General features: G+C 37.2%; 2 protein-coding genes across 2 annotated transcripts; one reads left to right on the top strand and one right to left on the bottom strand.

The window, feature by feature from the left end:
* The first annotated feature begins 1,423 nt into the window (after window positions 1-1,423).
* Window positions 1,424-3,489, top strand: LOC121241448 (probable pectinesterase/pectinesterase inhibitor 36). Its single transcript, XM_041139227.1, is given in 5 exon segments — window positions 1,424-1,714; window positions 1,716-1,932; window positions 2,247-2,576; window positions 2,730-2,935; window positions 2,938-3,489. Coding segments are annotated over 5 exon segments (1,596 nt in total).
* A 211-nt stretch (window positions 3,490-3,700) lies between these two features.
* Window positions 3,701-16,720, bottom strand: LOC121241155 (tubulin-folding cofactor D-like). Its single transcript, XM_041138799.1, is given in 18 exon segments — window positions 3,701-4,142; window positions 4,675-4,860; window positions 6,039-6,083; window positions 6,708-6,977; window positions 7,067-7,633; window positions 7,731-7,955; window positions 8,045-8,250; window positions 8,487-8,685; window positions 9,601-9,816; window positions 9,930-10,100; window positions 11,134-11,238; window positions 11,352-11,468; window positions 12,557-12,748; window positions 12,924-13,100; window positions 14,099-14,201; window positions 14,725-14,936; window positions 14,938-15,273; window positions 16,522-16,720. Coding segments are annotated over 18 exon segments (3,786 nt in total). The 5' UTR covers window positions 16,690-16,720; the 3' UTR covers window positions 3,701-3,851.
* Window positions 16,721-17,263: the final 543 nt, after the last annotated feature.

Below are 17,263 nucleotides of genomic sequence, written 5' to 3' on the forward strand. Positions count from 1 at the left end.
AAGAATAAGTAACATAACTAACAGCTATACATGTGTAATACTAATTTTGACTTATATAATTTAATATTCTTCTATTAATTCCAAATCCTAACATGTGTGCATGTGTGAGAAGTGCTACAATCACAAAAAATTTCATAAAAGTAAACTCACAAACTAACGTGAATTTATTATGTAATATATTATATCTACTTTACAATATAAGTAATTTTACAATCTAATGTATCATATCAAGTCACTCTAATTTGTAAATATATTTTTATAAAATCTCTTTAGTCATAAAGTGTGTGTGTGTGTATGAAAAAATCTAAGGAGAAGCCATTGTTTGGGAGCAGCCACTTTACACACCCTATGTGGCATCATCCCAACTACACATCTCCTATAACTCGAAATTAGTGGACTGAGAAACGATGAGAGACTGAGAGAGAGAGTGGAGATGAGAGAGAGATCTGATGAGAGAGAGTCGAGGAGAGAGTCGAGGAGAGAGAGAGAGATTTGATGAGAGAGAGAGTCGAGGAGAGAGAGACCCGGCCAGAGAGAGAGAGAGAGAGAGAGACGATGAGAGAGAGAGACGCCGAGAGAGAGAGCTGATGAGAGACGTTGGAGAAAGATGTTGAGAGAGAGAGGAAGAGAGAGAGAGTTGAAGAGAGAGGGGTAGAAGGTTGCGTTTGAAAACAAAAACAAAAAAACAAAAATGCAGAAGCATCCACGTAGTGTGTATTGTGTGCACCACTACAGTGGATGTTATATAGCACTGCTCGTGTATGTATATATATATATATATATATATGTGTGTGTGTGTATTTATGTATATTATATGTACTAGGGTTGAGGTAATTACGCTAGCTGTACGACGTCAAAACACTACAAATTAAGTCCCAAAACCAGCTGTACGTAGTACTTGCTGAAAAATACCATGTACGTACAACGTGGTGCAATGATATTGTAATGATCACTTTTCAGTTGTCGTACATATATATGATCTGTTGGCATATATGTATATATACATATATATATATATATATATATATATATATGCAGTCGCGATAGCTGTTCAAATCTAAAACGGGAAACCGATCATCAATATTCATTGAACATTAATTGATCTACTACTGTTGGCCTGATAGAAGCCAACACGTTCCCAAGCTATAACATTGCCAAATCACCCAGATCTCACTCCCCTCTATGCACGTTTTTTTGTATAAGAATCACCCGGTTATATATGTACTTCAAAAAACAATGTACTCCTTAATGATAAGTTTTTCTTTCTGTTGTACATGTCACCAATAATATTAATGCATGCATATAAACCTAAATATACACATGTCAATCTTAATGACACTACTTGTCTGCAGCTTTGCTTCCTTCACGTATAAAACAACCGAACCAGCATGATTTAGCCCATTCTATCTTATATATAGCAACAATGTCCAGGGCCAGGGGTACTACTTGTGCCATGGCCACCACCTTTCTTCTCCTAATTCTAGCCATGGCCGCCACCATCTCTTGCCTCCAATTAGAACTGGAGGCACTGTTGCAAATGGCTCAAACCCAGGTTCTGCAATCTAAGAATTTTTGGGTCCAGGCCTCTCTCGGACGAGTTCTGCATGGGTCAAAAGTTCCCAGTTGGAAAAACCATGCAAGGGGTGGGTCTTTTAGTGACTGTGCTAGGCTCTATGATGAGAGCGAGTCCCTGCTTGCTCGCTTGCTCTCTGATCATGATGAAGAGTCATTACACAGACGATGATGCTCGCACTTGGCTAAGTGGCGTGCTGGCAAACCATAGGAGTTGCTTGGATGGATTGGATCACCATGAGAAGGGTTTTGTTGATCAGGACCATCATGTGGTGGCAGAAAATCTGACCACGTTACTAAGTGAAGCTCTTGCTAAATTGTATGTGAGTGATGGTAGTACGGGTAGGACATGTACAGGTGGTAAGTGGCTAGCTATAGTTATTAATTGCTTAAATGTTCTTCTTTATTCTAAATTTTGTTATGTCCAATCACACATGAATGACTTGCAGTAAGTAGTGCCATTTAACATGGTTGATATATAAAGCCACTTTAGCATGTGTCACATCGGTAAATATAACTGAAAATGAAAATATTTAGGACGGATAGCAGGGTTATAGAAATTATATTCTAGATTAAATTTTAAATTATGAATGTACATGTTACAGTTATATATCTTACATCATGTATTAATCTTGTAAGATTGGACTTATACGTCATTAATGTTATTTGTATAGGAAACCCGAGTGGCAAAAAATCTTCTCAAAATGGGGGCATTTTAACATCATGGAATCCGTCAACTTCCAGTGCCAACTTCATAGTGGCAAAGGATGGTTCTGGCACTCACAGGACAATCAATGCAGCAGTTGTTGCACTTTCTAGAATGGGTCGCAAGCCACCTGAACGAGTAATAATCTCCGTGAAATCAGGGGTCTACAATGAGAAAGTGGAGATCGGATGGAACATGAAGAATGTCATGTTGGTTGGTGATGGCATCGACAAAACAATTGTCACCGGTAACAGAAACGTCCTAGACGGTTCTACCACTTTGAACTCGGCCACATTTGGTAACAAAAACAATTGAAACTTTAAGATACACTTGGAATCATATGTACTAATTTAAAGATAAGACATAACATTAAATGCTCATGGAATCCACAGTACTGCTCGAAACTCCTACACAGCTTTATAAGTACTTGCTATATGGTTTATGATTGTAGGTGTATCCGGGGATGGTTTCTGGGCAAGGGATATCACATTTGAGAACACAGCTGGACCCTACAAACACCAAGCTGTGGCACTAAGGGTAAGCTCGGACCGCGCTGTGTTTTATCGATGCAGTTTCAGAGGCTACCAAGACACTCTCTGTGTGCACTCTTTAAGGAAATTTTATCGTGACTGCCACATCTATGGCACTATTGATTTCACATCTTTGGTGATGCCCCGGCGGTGTTCCAAAACTGTGACATTTTTGTAAGGAGGCCAATGCGCCACCAAGCCAACATGATAACAGCACAAGGTAGAGTTAATCCAAATGAGAATACAGGAATTGCCATTCAAGGTTGTAGGATTAGGTCAGCAAGTGATCTCAGTGCAGTAAAAAACACATATAGAACTTTCTTGGGTAGGCCATGGAAAAAGTATTCCACGACTGTGTTTATGAAGACTAACCTAGATGGTTTAATTGATCCAGAAGGGTGGACGGAATGGAGTGGAAACTTTGCACTTTCTACACTGTTTTATGGGGAGTATATGAATACAGGTATTGGTGCATCTACTCAAAGAAGGGTGAAATGGCCTGGTTTTCATGTGCTTAAAAGTCCCCGGGAGGCTAGTCCTTTTGCAGCTAGTACATTTATCCAGGCAGAGTCATGGATTCCAGTGACGGGAGTGCCAATTTGGCTTGGAATTGAAGGGGTTCTTTCCACCTCACATAATATACTTTCCATCTTATTTTCCACAAGATCGATCTGTATTTAATAATTTGGTGCTAGCTTGTGGACTGGCCAATAGATCAGTCGGCTGGATGTCGTCAATTTATATATCCATATACACATATTTGTGTTGAGTTATGGAGACCTGCATTGCTAAAGCAATTCTGTTCGAAAAGACCGCCAATTTCTGGTCACCGGATTTCAGACAAATTTGTTCAGCTGGGTATAAGCCGGCAACGGTAATCTTTAATAGGCAATGGTCTCAAACGATACATAGATACCTCTTTTGCAAGCGCCTTGCAGAAAAGAAAATTAAAAAAAACAAAGTCCTCGTATATGAACAGGGCCACAAAAAAAGATAAAAGGTTTACAACAAAATTGGAAATAAAAAAAAAAAAAAAAAAAAAATCAGAACCCAGCTGACCCAACCAATGAGGAATATGAAGCATTTTCATCAGCTGCTGGAGTCTTCTTACTGCCATCCTTGTTTGATACTCCATCATTCTTCTTGTGAAGTAGTGCTGTTTCCAAACCAGCCATATTGTACAATTCTAATCTTTGGTGCTTCGCCATTTCTATATCACCTTCCCAGCAAGTTTCGGAAATAATATCAAGTGCTTTCTCCATACTGTCCTCCGATACAAGATTCCCATTTTGCAGGAGTACAAGGTAAACTTGTTCGGCAGAAGCTTTCCGTATCTGTATTATAACAAGAGTTTATTGGCAGGTAAAAAAAAAAAAAAAAAAAGGTACAGAACCAATAAGCAAGGTTATGGTATTTGGATTATAACCAGAGTTAATTGAAAGGAGGGGTACAGAACCATAAGAGAAAAAAGATGGTTGTTAATTGAGTTGCTTTATAGATACCATAACCCACAGATCCTATGAAGATGTAATTCATGAAAATAAAGGAATTTTCTGTCCCCATAAAGGAAACAACGGCTTTCATGGCACGTGTAAGATTCATATTGAAGGAGACTCGAAGCTGGTTACAGACAGTCTTATTGCCAGTGTTAATATTCCATGGACTTTTCATGACATTCTTGTATCCTTCTATATTTCTAGATGGAAGACCCTCTTTTAACTCTGATACAGACCATGAACTTTAAACAACATGCTAATCTTTATGGGATCAAGTATGGAGATATTTATGTTAAAGCTTGTGAGAAGTTTTGATTCTTTTAATTACTCTTGCCAAGAAAAAATAGACGTTTTGTGACCCCTCACAAACCTTAGGGTATCGATGGCCAAGGAAAGTGAGAAGCTGAGAGAAGGCCAGAGAGTTGATCGATTCCGACAGTGAAGCAATATATCCTAGTATTGCGATGCCTGCATATAACTTGGAGAAGTCCTTTGACCACTTCAGTTCAACTGCAAGGGAAGTCAAGACCCCTGTGCAGAAGGTTGTAGTATGAACCTGGACATTGAAATTTAGAGCAGGTCAATTAAAAAATATTTTTAACAGAGGAAATATAACTAAAACATTTTTTTTGATAAGTAGGAAATATAACTAAAACATAAGGGATCCTTAGTCAGTTATTCATGATTAGTACAACGTGCGTTTCAATACCACTGCCAAAAGGAGGTTTATGCAATTGCAGCATTTCTGCAGAATTGGGACAAATGGATGATGGGATTATAAGCATCACCTTGGCCGCTAAGCAGTTCACTTTCACAAAAAGTCCATCCAGAGTTTTTGTTTAGACAATCCAAACTTACCCCCCCGCGTCTTGAAGAGAGAACAAATAACATACAAGTAAACTAGTAAAAGTAAGGTCTTTCAAATAAATACATTGCTCCTGATTGATGTTACCAGGAACACGGATCACCATTATGCAGAAAGAAAATAGGCACAGGAATGCCGCTGATCAATATTTCTTTGATACGGGGTAAGGCTTGTACAGCCCATCTAGATGGTTAGTAATAAGAATCTCATCAGATGATTTTGGAGGCAAGACTTTTGGCTTTCCATCAAAACTAATTTGCACAACTTTTGAATTCAAAACTTCAAGAAATATGTTTGAAAAAAACTGACCAATATAAGCACAACAAAACTCTTGGTGTATGATGGTTTTGCCCACAAAACTTTGTTTCTTTTAGATTCAGGTGATTGCTTTAGTTTTTGCTTTGAAAAGAAGAAATTAAAAAAACAATACAAAGAAACTATTGGTTCCAAATGTAATGTTCTGGATGGGCGACATGGTTTGGATAATATAAAACAGATCACACTTGCTTTGTCACCAGCAAATCGTGGTACCCGGATCCTTGTAAATACGCTCTGGAACAGTTACTGCTGATAATATCCATGAATTATGAGATGATTCTCTAGCACTGAAATAAATTATTAAATTCACATTTTCTCATCAGCTTCAACTTTTGGGACAAATAATAATTTAACAATTGAGTATTGCTATTCTAAGACTTCTACACCACACACTATCCACATGGCATAATTTAATTCGTAAGATTCAAATTTTAAAATTTATCTTCCTAATAAAATTATGCCATGTGGATGGTGTGTAGTGTAGAGGTCTTAGAATAGAGTTATTCTTTAACAATACTAACAACATCAATAAACTGGATGAATCAACTAACCTCCATATTTAAGAGTATCTTTTTGCTGAATAGAATCTCGATAGTCTGAAATACAGAAGAGTTTTTATTTTTGATAAGTAAATGCAAATAAAGAAGAATTTTCATTTCATGAAAACTAAAAAAAAAAAGGATAAAAGGCATGGTATAACAAAGACATTACTTTGAGAAACAAAATGCATCAAGCACTCAGGAGTTTGCTTTTATCGCGACACAAGTCTCACTTCTTATTCCTTCTTCATACACTTCTCTTAACCAATTAAAAATGTGTGCTCTGTAGACATTCATTCTCTCAAGGTCTTAAAATAAATGATACTCTAGTGCTTCCACTCTCACCCCTGCAGTGTTCTGGTCACTTTGACCCAAGCTTCATCTCCTTGGGTAAATATTTTGAGATAGGCGAATATTATGATTCTCATGAAATGAGACAAAGATATAATCGGTCAACTGCAGACAATGACTAGGTTTAAATCAGATGAGATTATCTAATGTTCAGTTATTTATGTATTTTGCAGCTTGTGGTTAGTGCAAGCCACACACGACAAACAGTTGGTAACTTAATTCTAGAGCACAAGTCACAGCAATGACCAGCCGTTCATTCTTATCTCTATTTTAAAAGTAAAGCAGCAAAGATTTCATGTTTCCTCCAAAGTGCTTCTCGGGAGATGTTACCTTCAGAGTGGGTACAATCACTCTATCACATCTTTTGTAATGTAGAAGAACCCAAAGGATGTCCTTAGATAGCATACATTCTCTGGAACTTTTCTCATCAAGTCCTTCAGTATTAGCTGATTGAAGAAACTCTAACAATGCTGAGATTGATGCCTTCCTCAGAGAATCTTGCAACCCACCAGTGGAGGTAACTAACCCAGACAGGACAGATCTACTATAACAATCACATTGAAGTAACTGTACAAACCGTGGATATGAGACAGTGGGTACCTACAAGCAAGTAGACAGCATCATTTCCGTCAAAGAACTCAAATTACTTACCAAGTACACTGCAGAAGAAATGATCAAGTTATGCTTACCCCCCATTTCAAACCTGCGTCATTAGGGACAATTTCTTCCATCTTTTCCCTGTACGGTATGTATGGAATATGAATTATTTCATTGTACAAAATCCTTTGAAGAACCTTTGCTGCTGCTTCTCTCAGTTTATCCATCTTCTCTACAGCTTGCTTACAAATTGCTCCAACGAATATGGAAGCAAGATTCGCATCAAAAAGTGAATGCATCTGGTTATTTTTATCTACGACAGAATTTGACAGCTCTGATGCAGATTCTATTCCATCTGATCTTCTAGTAGAACCATTGGAATCTCCCTTACATAGGATATAAATACATCTCTCCAGGCCATCCATAGCAGCCTCGCGAACCCAAGAACCCACATCACCTCTGTTATCAACAGAATAGTCATCTAGAGCTTTAAATAAACTCATCATCACTTCGTTCTTAATTAGAAGAAAAAGAGGCATGTCATCCACCCAAGACTGGATATTCGGATCTTCTCTAGCCTGAATTAACGTTTCACAGACTGATACGAGTCCTTTGACAGCATTTACCCGTGCTTCAGCATCTCTATCTTCAGGGTTGTCCTGCACATTAAAAAAAACTAGTTAGGTGACTCTCCCATTCATTAATTTTATAACAATGCAACATTCCAATGATACTTGCAACTTCAAGTAGGTGCACCTCAATAACACAAGCGCTACAAAGCTTCAAAAGCACATCCTTCCAACTCTTAGCCAATAATTCATAAGGCAAAACGCCAAGTGCCAATGCAGATCCTCTTCTTAGAGCAACATTTGGATCAGTCAGCATTTGAAGGTACTTTGACACTATATCACCAATACCTCTAATGTCTTCAGCGAGCAGATATGCTTTTACAAAATGTTTCAGAGCACCAACAGCAGCACTCTGTGCATCATACGGGAAAAAAAAAATTCAAGGTGTCCCACAAAATAAGTTAAGTCAATGAGCAAGATATTATACTAAAGGACAACTACCTGTATCTGAGAATTAGGATGTCTCAGATTATCACTCAGAGTATCAATCAAACTTCGTTTAATCTTTTCTGTTAATGGCAAATGAGATGAAGAGATACATTCGATAAACCGGGAAACAGCTGAGCGCATTATCTCTCCACCCTTTCCACGATAAAGTCGTGCTTTCTCGATAGCAGGAACTACACCAGCAACTCGCTGTTGTGTATCTGTAAAAGAGAAATTTGCCAAAATCAAAACTTGTTTCTGCATTAAAGCTGAAAAGAAAAAATCAAATCGCCTTTATTTATAAGCTAGAAGACCAAATATTCAACCTTTCATCCATTATAGTATATCCCAAAAACAAAAACACATTGTCAATTGTGAGAGGATACGGCTAAGAAGTTTTACTGGCATTCTGATTTGGATCAACCAAAATAAAATTCAAGAATGTAAGATTACCAACCAGAGGCAAGAATATAATCACATCGATGTAGAGCCAAAACGAGTTCACCAGCTGCTAAGGTTGCACCATGGCGCATGCACAAATCAGATGAGAGAGTACAAGAAATTAGTTTCTCCACCACAGAATTTGCAAAATATTCAGCGTCATATTTGACAAGAGCAGAAAGGGCCTCCGCAGCAAGCTCTCTCAAGCCTTTATCCTAATCACAAAACATTAGTAAGTATCTACTTTTAAATCCAACAAAATTAGAATAATGATATATTTACAATATTATGCACCAATAAATACTTCCATGGCATATGTAATCATGGAAAATTTTTAGAATGGTAGGACAATAAAAATAGTTAAGTTTTCAGCAAAAAGGAAGAAAATGAATAATAGGAACAATAAAAGTTTTTGGTCCGTACAGAAATAAAAAGAATTTCACATTCTTCTCCAGAAAGGGATGATGAGTAAAAAGTCTATTTATTATATAAAATACTTGCCTAAGCAAATTCACAGCAAGCATGTATAAAGGTAACTTTCAAAGAACTTAAGGTTGTTTGGGAGGAAGGGAACCTCAAAATAATTACCAATGATCCATCTGATGTCATGTTAATAAATTTGAGAGGTTTTTGTACAGGTACTGAAGAAACCATGTTCAATCTTGACCCCTCATCAAGAATCTGTTATTGGTGGTAACAAGCTTCATATCTGTAATTGGACATAGAACTCAGGATCTACTTCTTGAACCCAAGCTCGTCACCTTCCCCAAAATAACATGACTAAATACTACTTCAAACAAACTTGCCAATAATGACTGACTGATAACTTTGCGGGCCAGTTTCCAATATAGTCTTTATTTGGCAAATCATTCACAAATTAAGTGTAGTTGGGATAAAAATAAATGAGGACGTAAGATGAATCTATAGTAGCTTACAATCCAGATTTTTCCTCTTGAAACTTTGGCTGCAGAAAGTTCATTTTAGACAAAATGGCTTGAATTTATTAATCAGGGCTAGAAAAACCATCAAGCTGGAGGGGGAAAAAAAGTCATATTTATGAACTAATATTCAAATGCTTTCTAAAATATACAAAGTTGACATGTATGAAAGAAGTTTAAGTTGGAGTATACCCAGTGACAGATCTTGTTATACAGCAGTTCATCCACAAACGGATAAAGATACCCCTCATATTGAGCAATTTCTACAGCAACATGTAAATATGAGTTCACTCGCGAAGAAAGTGAAAAATAATCAGCAGTGTTCACTATATCAATGCCATGTGGGTAATTCCCTTGCCTTCCAACATTCTCCTGGAAAGCAGCTGCAGCTGCTCTTCTACAGTTAACCTAGGAAGAAGTTCTGAAAATCTTTAGCAATATTGCTATCAGACAATAATGATTTCTTAAGGACAATTAAAATTACAGAACAATACAAAAATGTAATAGCAAGATTTCAGCACCTCACGGTCATAGCAAGCCACGGTTAGAAGGTGTGGAGAGAGTTGTTCTAGTACATTTCTCATGTCTGTGTGATAATATGCACGACCAAATGCCCAACAAACATAGGCAGCAGCATCACGCACATGAGATCCAACACTATGCGGACCTCTTCGAATATCATAATGTAGTGCCTGTTAAAAAGAGTTATTGATCAGTTTACCGCTGCATTCTAGGTATCTTTGCACAAGGTTTTATCTCTCTGACTCTTGATTATTTGGAAAATAATGACTAATAAATACAAAAATCAAAGAAAACAAGCAGTATTGAATGAGGCAAAGATGCGAAAGCTTACAAAAAAAATCACATTTCACCACCATATCAGTTTCAATCATTTAGATAAGAGGTTTTTTTTTGGGAGGGAGAGGAAAAGAAGAAAAATAATCAGTACCATAATAATTTTTTTTTTTTGATAAGTAATCGATAATATTATATATAGAGATAGGCAAAAACCCAAGTACACAAGATGGATACAGGAGATAAAACCTATCTAGGTCAACGAAAGGGAAGCTAAGAAGTCATGTACATTCAGGCCATTAAAATCTATAGCAATGGCCCATAACATTAAAGTACGGAAAAGTAAAGCTCTAAGTTCCCCCGGCGACCGCTCCTTGTTTTCAAAAGTCCGATCATTGCGCTCTTGCCAAATACACCACATGATACAGATCGGGATCATTTTCCACACCTCCTTAATCAGTACCATAATAATAACTAGAACTATCAACCATAAATGATGAATTGGCTACAGGAAGGGATACAATTGGTACACAGTTGAAAGCATGGAGCAGTGTTCCCTAATGAAATACCATGTGTAGAAGAAGCAGATAAATAACGTGGAACTAAAAAGAAATTAGCATCAGGCGAAGAAAAGAAAAACTCATTTCTACTGAAATAAAGGTCACATCACCCAAGTAGTTGAAAAGAAGCTCAAATATGACGCCTTCTCCCCAGAAGTAAATTCTTGCACGTCTTACACCACAAGCTACTATGCCAGACATAGATGAGTAAATAAGAACAGGAAACCATGTTTTCAATGTACTAACTGAAACAGTATCGGTCAGGAAAACGTTCTCCAAAAAAAGATCAAACAGAAAGAATACTGCCACAAAATGAAAACACAAAAACTTCAAACTGACAGGTTGCAGTTTACATTTTTATAGGTACAACCTTAATGACAACAGGTACAACTTTGGGAAGACTGACAGGTAAGAGCAATCCTCTGCGTGCCAGTTCAGCCAATGCTAAGCAACCTCCATGCCATGATCCATCTCCCTGGAAATATATAACATGCATCACAGCTCTACACCTCAAAAGGAGTGGACTATTGAATAATTTGCATTCTCACAGGGAACGAGATACAAAAGAGAGCAACTGCACCACTATACCTCGCCTGGGGAAAACAGTTCCGAGACAGATGATAGGACCTCTTCTGAAAGGGCAGATGTTAGGCGTGAAGTTATGCGGCCTATACCTTTTGCAGCAGACCAACGCACAACAGTGTCCTGCATTGCCATGCCAACAATGTCAACTTCAAACCAGCAGTGTAAGTGATGAAATTAATAAATCAAACAGAAACCAATAGTGGGAAGAAGGAAAAAAAAAGGAATACAATAGCCATATCATTGTGAACAGGTTCCCTTCTTTTCTCCTCCACTTTACAATCAAACAAGGAAAAAATTATATCCTGAATATCAAAGGTAAGGGGAGCAAATCCCAGTACTTTTCCATTCATCCCCTCTCTATCTGTTTCTTTATGGTCCATTCCATCCTGAGTTCCCAAACATGGTGTAGGGCAATGATATTTTATCAACTGAAGATGCAGCTTGATGAAATCAACACATTCATGTCAAACCTATATTCAAGTTTTGGAAATAAGAAATCCTAACAGAAAGGCTTACTGCATTCATGGCTAACTAAGAAAAAAACCCACCTTGCCGGTAATCTTAAAAAATCCAAAACCTAGCCTACAATATGAGCATTCATATGCAGATTCCCAAAGATGTCCTGAGTCAACTCTTTTGGGACTATTCAGAAATGGATAGTCAACTAGATGGCATTGATCAGGCATGCAATGCACTTATTCATGCTTTTTTGCAGGCATGTCACATTTCAGCTATTTTATAGCATTAATTTACCTTAAACGACTTCTGGAAATTTGCTAAAACCAAGAACTAGCTTTCTATCAGCCGTATTTTAAAGCTTCAGCCATTACTCTCCTCTTGAATAGTTTTCACCGTCTCATCCATAATTTCACCCCATAGACTTCACTCATATAAAAAACATGAAGTACTAGCAAACATGAACTTTTTATTGAACAAGGAGGAGAACCACGATCAAAATATAACCCAAACACAAGTAATACCTCCGATGAAAGATCTTAAAAAGTCTGTAGGGATCCAGTATATAAAATATTTATGAGACTCGTCTATCTACATTTAAAGATTTAAGATAACAAGCACCTAGATATCATCAAGGTATCACAGACCCGATAAAAAAAAAAAAAAGAATCATGTCAATTTTCACCATTGGAGACACTTGGTATACGGGAGAAAATAATCAAGATCACAACAGATTCACCCTTCAAACATACCGTATCTCTCAAGCCAGAGAGCAACATCTCAATTATCTCTTCAACAACATCTGGAACATCCATATCTTCATCTTGGATGGAATTTAACCTTTGTTCTGAGTTAGGGGAGTCTACATTTAAAGCATGACTGCCTTGATCATCTTTTTTGGATGCAGGCACAGAAATATTCTCTCCAAATGAACTAGAAGTACCCTGCATTGATGGTTTAGAGGGAAAAGAAGCCATTTGACAAGTAAGGTAGGGAAATCTCAAAGGAATGCAGGGCAAGCAAATGAGATACTAGCATCTTGAATATTCATACATGAAATATTATATCATGAAAATAAGGTTTTTGAATGAGAATAACAAAATCCTTGGCACGACTAACCACATAGCGCCAAGAAGATGACCGATACGGGAGGCAAGTAAACCCAATCCTCTGAGTTAACTTCACAAGATACTTGCGAAGTAAAGGACTCCGAGCTGCAGCACTGGACTTGATCAATACTGAGCTGTCATTCCAAGCCATTGGAATCACATGAAGCAAGAGTTTTCGATCACCAGCCTGTCTATGATAAATGGTATGTAAGAGATGCGAGTACTTGAGAAGGTGGGAAAATGTAGCTTCCATTGGATATAAGAATGAGACCAAAAGAAAAATATCGAAACACTTGATTGAACAGATATAGGGCATCCAAAGCACATTCAAAAAAGATATACTTATGCAACTCTTTTCTTTCTTCTTTCTTATCTTAACCTGTATACAGAAAAAGGTCAAAAAGAAAGGAACTTCAGCCAATGGAACTTCTCTCCCAACTTATGAGTGATCGAGCCGAAGCTCAAATAGTATCACAAAGCACTGTACATGATGTTACTGTTGTCTGTTAATTATTTTGAAAGAAGTTCACAATGGTGCCAAGTTAAGAGAAAATAATCACCAGATTCAGCACATTTTGTTAGCAAAGAACTCAACTGCAAACCATAACCTCTTGCCTTGCATTATTCCGTCATTGGATTTATACACATCAGCAGGTTATATTGATTCATGAGTGACCCAAGAAGAAGACCATGAGTCAATAGGTAATAGAAGGGAAGAAAATCAAATGTAACCTTGCAATCCAAAGTAAACCAGCACGTAGCCACAACTCAGATTCAGCAAATGAGTTCTCTCTATACTTTTCATCATGCCCAGTTAAGAGTGTTGCCAATGAATTTCAGACATCCATGGTGAAGAAAAACCAGCCTAATTGCTTACCAATCAACTGGACTAGGTTCCAAATTAAAAAAACCCACAAGAGAAGAAGCTTATTTTCTGTTCGTTCAATGATAAATAGAATCATCAAGAGAGCATTAACCCCGCAAATGATTCAAATAATCTATTTAGAATCAAATGCAACAGTGAGATCGTTACATTCTTTATGATAATGACTGTCATAATAATTGTATATTTACAGACTTGGGGAAAATGGTTCCTCAGCCATCATCTCTCTGAAATGTATAAGAGGAGCCACTGTGAATAATGCTTGCAATAGAATTATTGAAATGAAAAGAACGAAGGAAGACCTTGAAAATGGAAGCCAATGCTTCAACGACACCAAGTAGCCGGAAGTGATCCAAGACATCATCAGTGGCCAAAGATAGGACTCCATGTGCCCATTCAACAAAGCTGAAGTAACAGAAGAATTAGGCAAGTTTATACAGAAAAATTATATGAGTTCTTGACTTTTAAAACGATATCATTTAACTCCAGCATTCTAGCTCAACTAAAATAAACAATGGACAAGAAAATTACAACCAAACCCACCATGTAAAAAATGATAGTACATCAGCAAGATCAAATGATGATTACAGAGACTACAATTGTACAAGGAAGTGACTATAGGACCAGTGCCTTTATATGTAAATATGTCCCCTGGAAAGTTTCCTTTCCAAGTGGCCATGAGAGACAAAAGAAGAAGAATTAATCAGGCTTTTCTCTGTGCCTGGAAATAAAAGAAGAAATGAGCCACCATTAAACTAGTAGAAGAGAAACCATTACTGGCAATGCTTCAAATATAGAAAAATTAGTCAGCACCAAAAACTAGCTTTTTGTCAAAAACTTTGATGATTCACTGTCTGTGTAAGACACAACATAAACAGGTTGATCTTATGCTTCAACAGCAGGGGCCTATATGCATAATGACAGCTACCTGGCAAAGGCCTTTGGCATATCTGGGCGTGTCAGAAGCTTAGAGAGCAGTAATCCAGCTATAGTGCGCATGGGGCCTGCATTTGAAAGGTAATCCTTACAAAACCCTAATATCCTCAGTACCAGCGGGGCTGGCTCAAGTTCACCCAGATTACTGTTGTTTGCAATACTAGTATCAACAGTGGAGATATCAAACGGAACCAAAACAAGTATTAGAAAGCCACAAAAGTACTACACATTTAGCCTCCATCTCTCCTGTACTTTCCTGCCGTAATGATGTCAAAGAATTTGCGTCATGGCACTTCTCCAATAGAGATACTGCTAGTTCTAAATCAGACACTTGATGAGGGAAGAACTTGATAACAGCCTTGTATCCGCAAACTGTGACCAGTGAATAAATAATGATGCATATAGGCTTGATTACTTCTAGGATTTCATCTGAAGCTACACCTAGTTCAATTGTTTTAGAACGGATAATGAACATCAGAGGGCAAACTATGCTCTCCAGGTACGGCTCTAGCAGTTGACCCTGTTGCTGATACTTGTCCAACTGAAAACAAGTGAACAAATGTTTGAACATGACAAGCAATAGCCAAAAATGTGTTCCACGACTTTTTAAAGGTTCCAAAATATCTAAATCACACATAAAATATATCAATAATGCTATTTGGCGATTTGAAACTAACCGCTCAGGTGGTCCTCCTGACGTGGCACCACCTGTGATGCCACATGATTTATTAAGAAAAATTAAAAACACAAACACAAAAGGGGTAGAGGGAACCTAGAGTTTTAGTTCCTTTTTTTGCATTTTTGGACGTCCTTTTGGTTTGAATATATTTTTTGTGTTTTTTTTTTTTTTTTTTTAATAAACCACATGGCACTACGTGGTGGTGCCGCATAAAGAGGGTCATCTGAGCGGTAAGTTTCAGATGGCCCAGTAGTAGTACTCAAAAGATATATTCAATAAAATTATAATAACTACAAATCTGTATTCAGTCAAAGTGTCCATGGTATTCTAATATACTGTCACTGAATGTGGAATCCAAATACTACATGCACTATCTTGGCAAACCACATTCAAGCTTTAGCATAAGAATGGAGTGTTTGACGTCTTCCCTCATGGTATAGAATACACTTTCATTCAAATCTAGGATTTAGGAGCAAAAGGCAAAAGAAAAATGCCAAAGGAAATACAATTGATCCTCGTGAGTTTGAGAAAGGAATAAAAAAATGCAAACACGTCCAGCACGAATTGAGGCAGTCCAGCAGTGTGTCAGCAGCGGCAATACTTTCAAAATAAACTACAATATCAGAGGTGGAAAATAAGGATCTTAAAGTTTATTCAAAATGAAAGATTAATTGAAAAAAAAAATACGAACATGATATAATGACAACCCAAAAATGCAGAGAGTCACCCTTGAGATGCAGTCTCCAATACAAAGTACGAATGTTCTAATGAGTAACTTCAAAACTAAGCCCATATGAACAAGACATATTTTGAAACAAATGGAGGGACTATTCTACAAAATGCAACAGGCTAGCTCGAATTAGAAACAACCACAAAAATCAGACTTGATGATAGAACCCGGGAGCAAAACCCTGTTCATCTTGTGATCCTTGAAAATAAGGTAACCACAAACTCACAGATAAGAACTCAATCCGTCCCAAAAGCATTCGAAATGGAACGAATCACAAAAAGCTCAATCCTCAAAAATCCAACACAGCTAATCCATTGCAACTTCACACGGTGAAAGTATACAGACTAATAGAATGAACAAGAGAAAAATAGAGGGATTACAATGGATCGGATGGTGCTGACAGAGGAGGGATCGGAGACGCGGCCATTGGAAACGATGTCGAGTAGGAGGGACTTGACGAGCTTCCATTCCAGAAGGAAGTACTTCTGGAGAACCATCTCCTTGGAATCGTGCTCGTCGTCTTCTATGTCGTACACCACCATTTCCATATCCGGCTTCTCCTCGCCGTGCTCGCCATTCTACACGGAGATAGAGACAGAGAGAACGACTCGTCGTCCAGAGACAAGAAAAGGAGAGAGTTGTGTGTGAGTAGGCGCGAGAGCGAAAGGGCTTCAGTTCCCAACTCCCCCGCCTGCTGCGTCACTCTCGAGATCCGAGTAATATCGTTCATTTTTCAAATTTCAATTAATACTAAAATTTCATTCATAATTTTTTTTTATATATATTTAACTTTTATCTCATTTTGTTTTAAATTGAAAATATAACATCTTTTATTATTCTTACATTATCTTTTAGTTTTTTAAAAATTAACTTAACAATTAATAAAAAAATAAAACATCATTCATTAAAAAGTGCACATAGTCAGCCAACGCGTGACCGCTAGTTCCTCTTTTTTTTTTTCTTCAAAATATTTTTTAATCATCTTTAAACATTTAAAAAAATGTACAAATTCACTAATATAATTTTTAAAATATCTAAAATAATTAAAATGCACTAACAGTCACAAGAGGGAAAACTATTTTTCTTATATTAGTCGTTAGACTTTGTATATATATACTGTAT

The sequence above is a fragment of the Juglans microcarpa x Juglans regia genome, chromosome 7S (genome assembly GCF_004785595.1).
Source record: "Juglans microcarpa x Juglans regia isolate MS1-56 chromosome 7S, Jm3101_v1.0, whole genome shotgun sequence".
NCBI classification, from domain to species: Eukaryota; Viridiplantae; Streptophyta; class Magnoliopsida; order Fagales; family Juglandaceae; genus Juglans; species Juglans microcarpa x Juglans regia.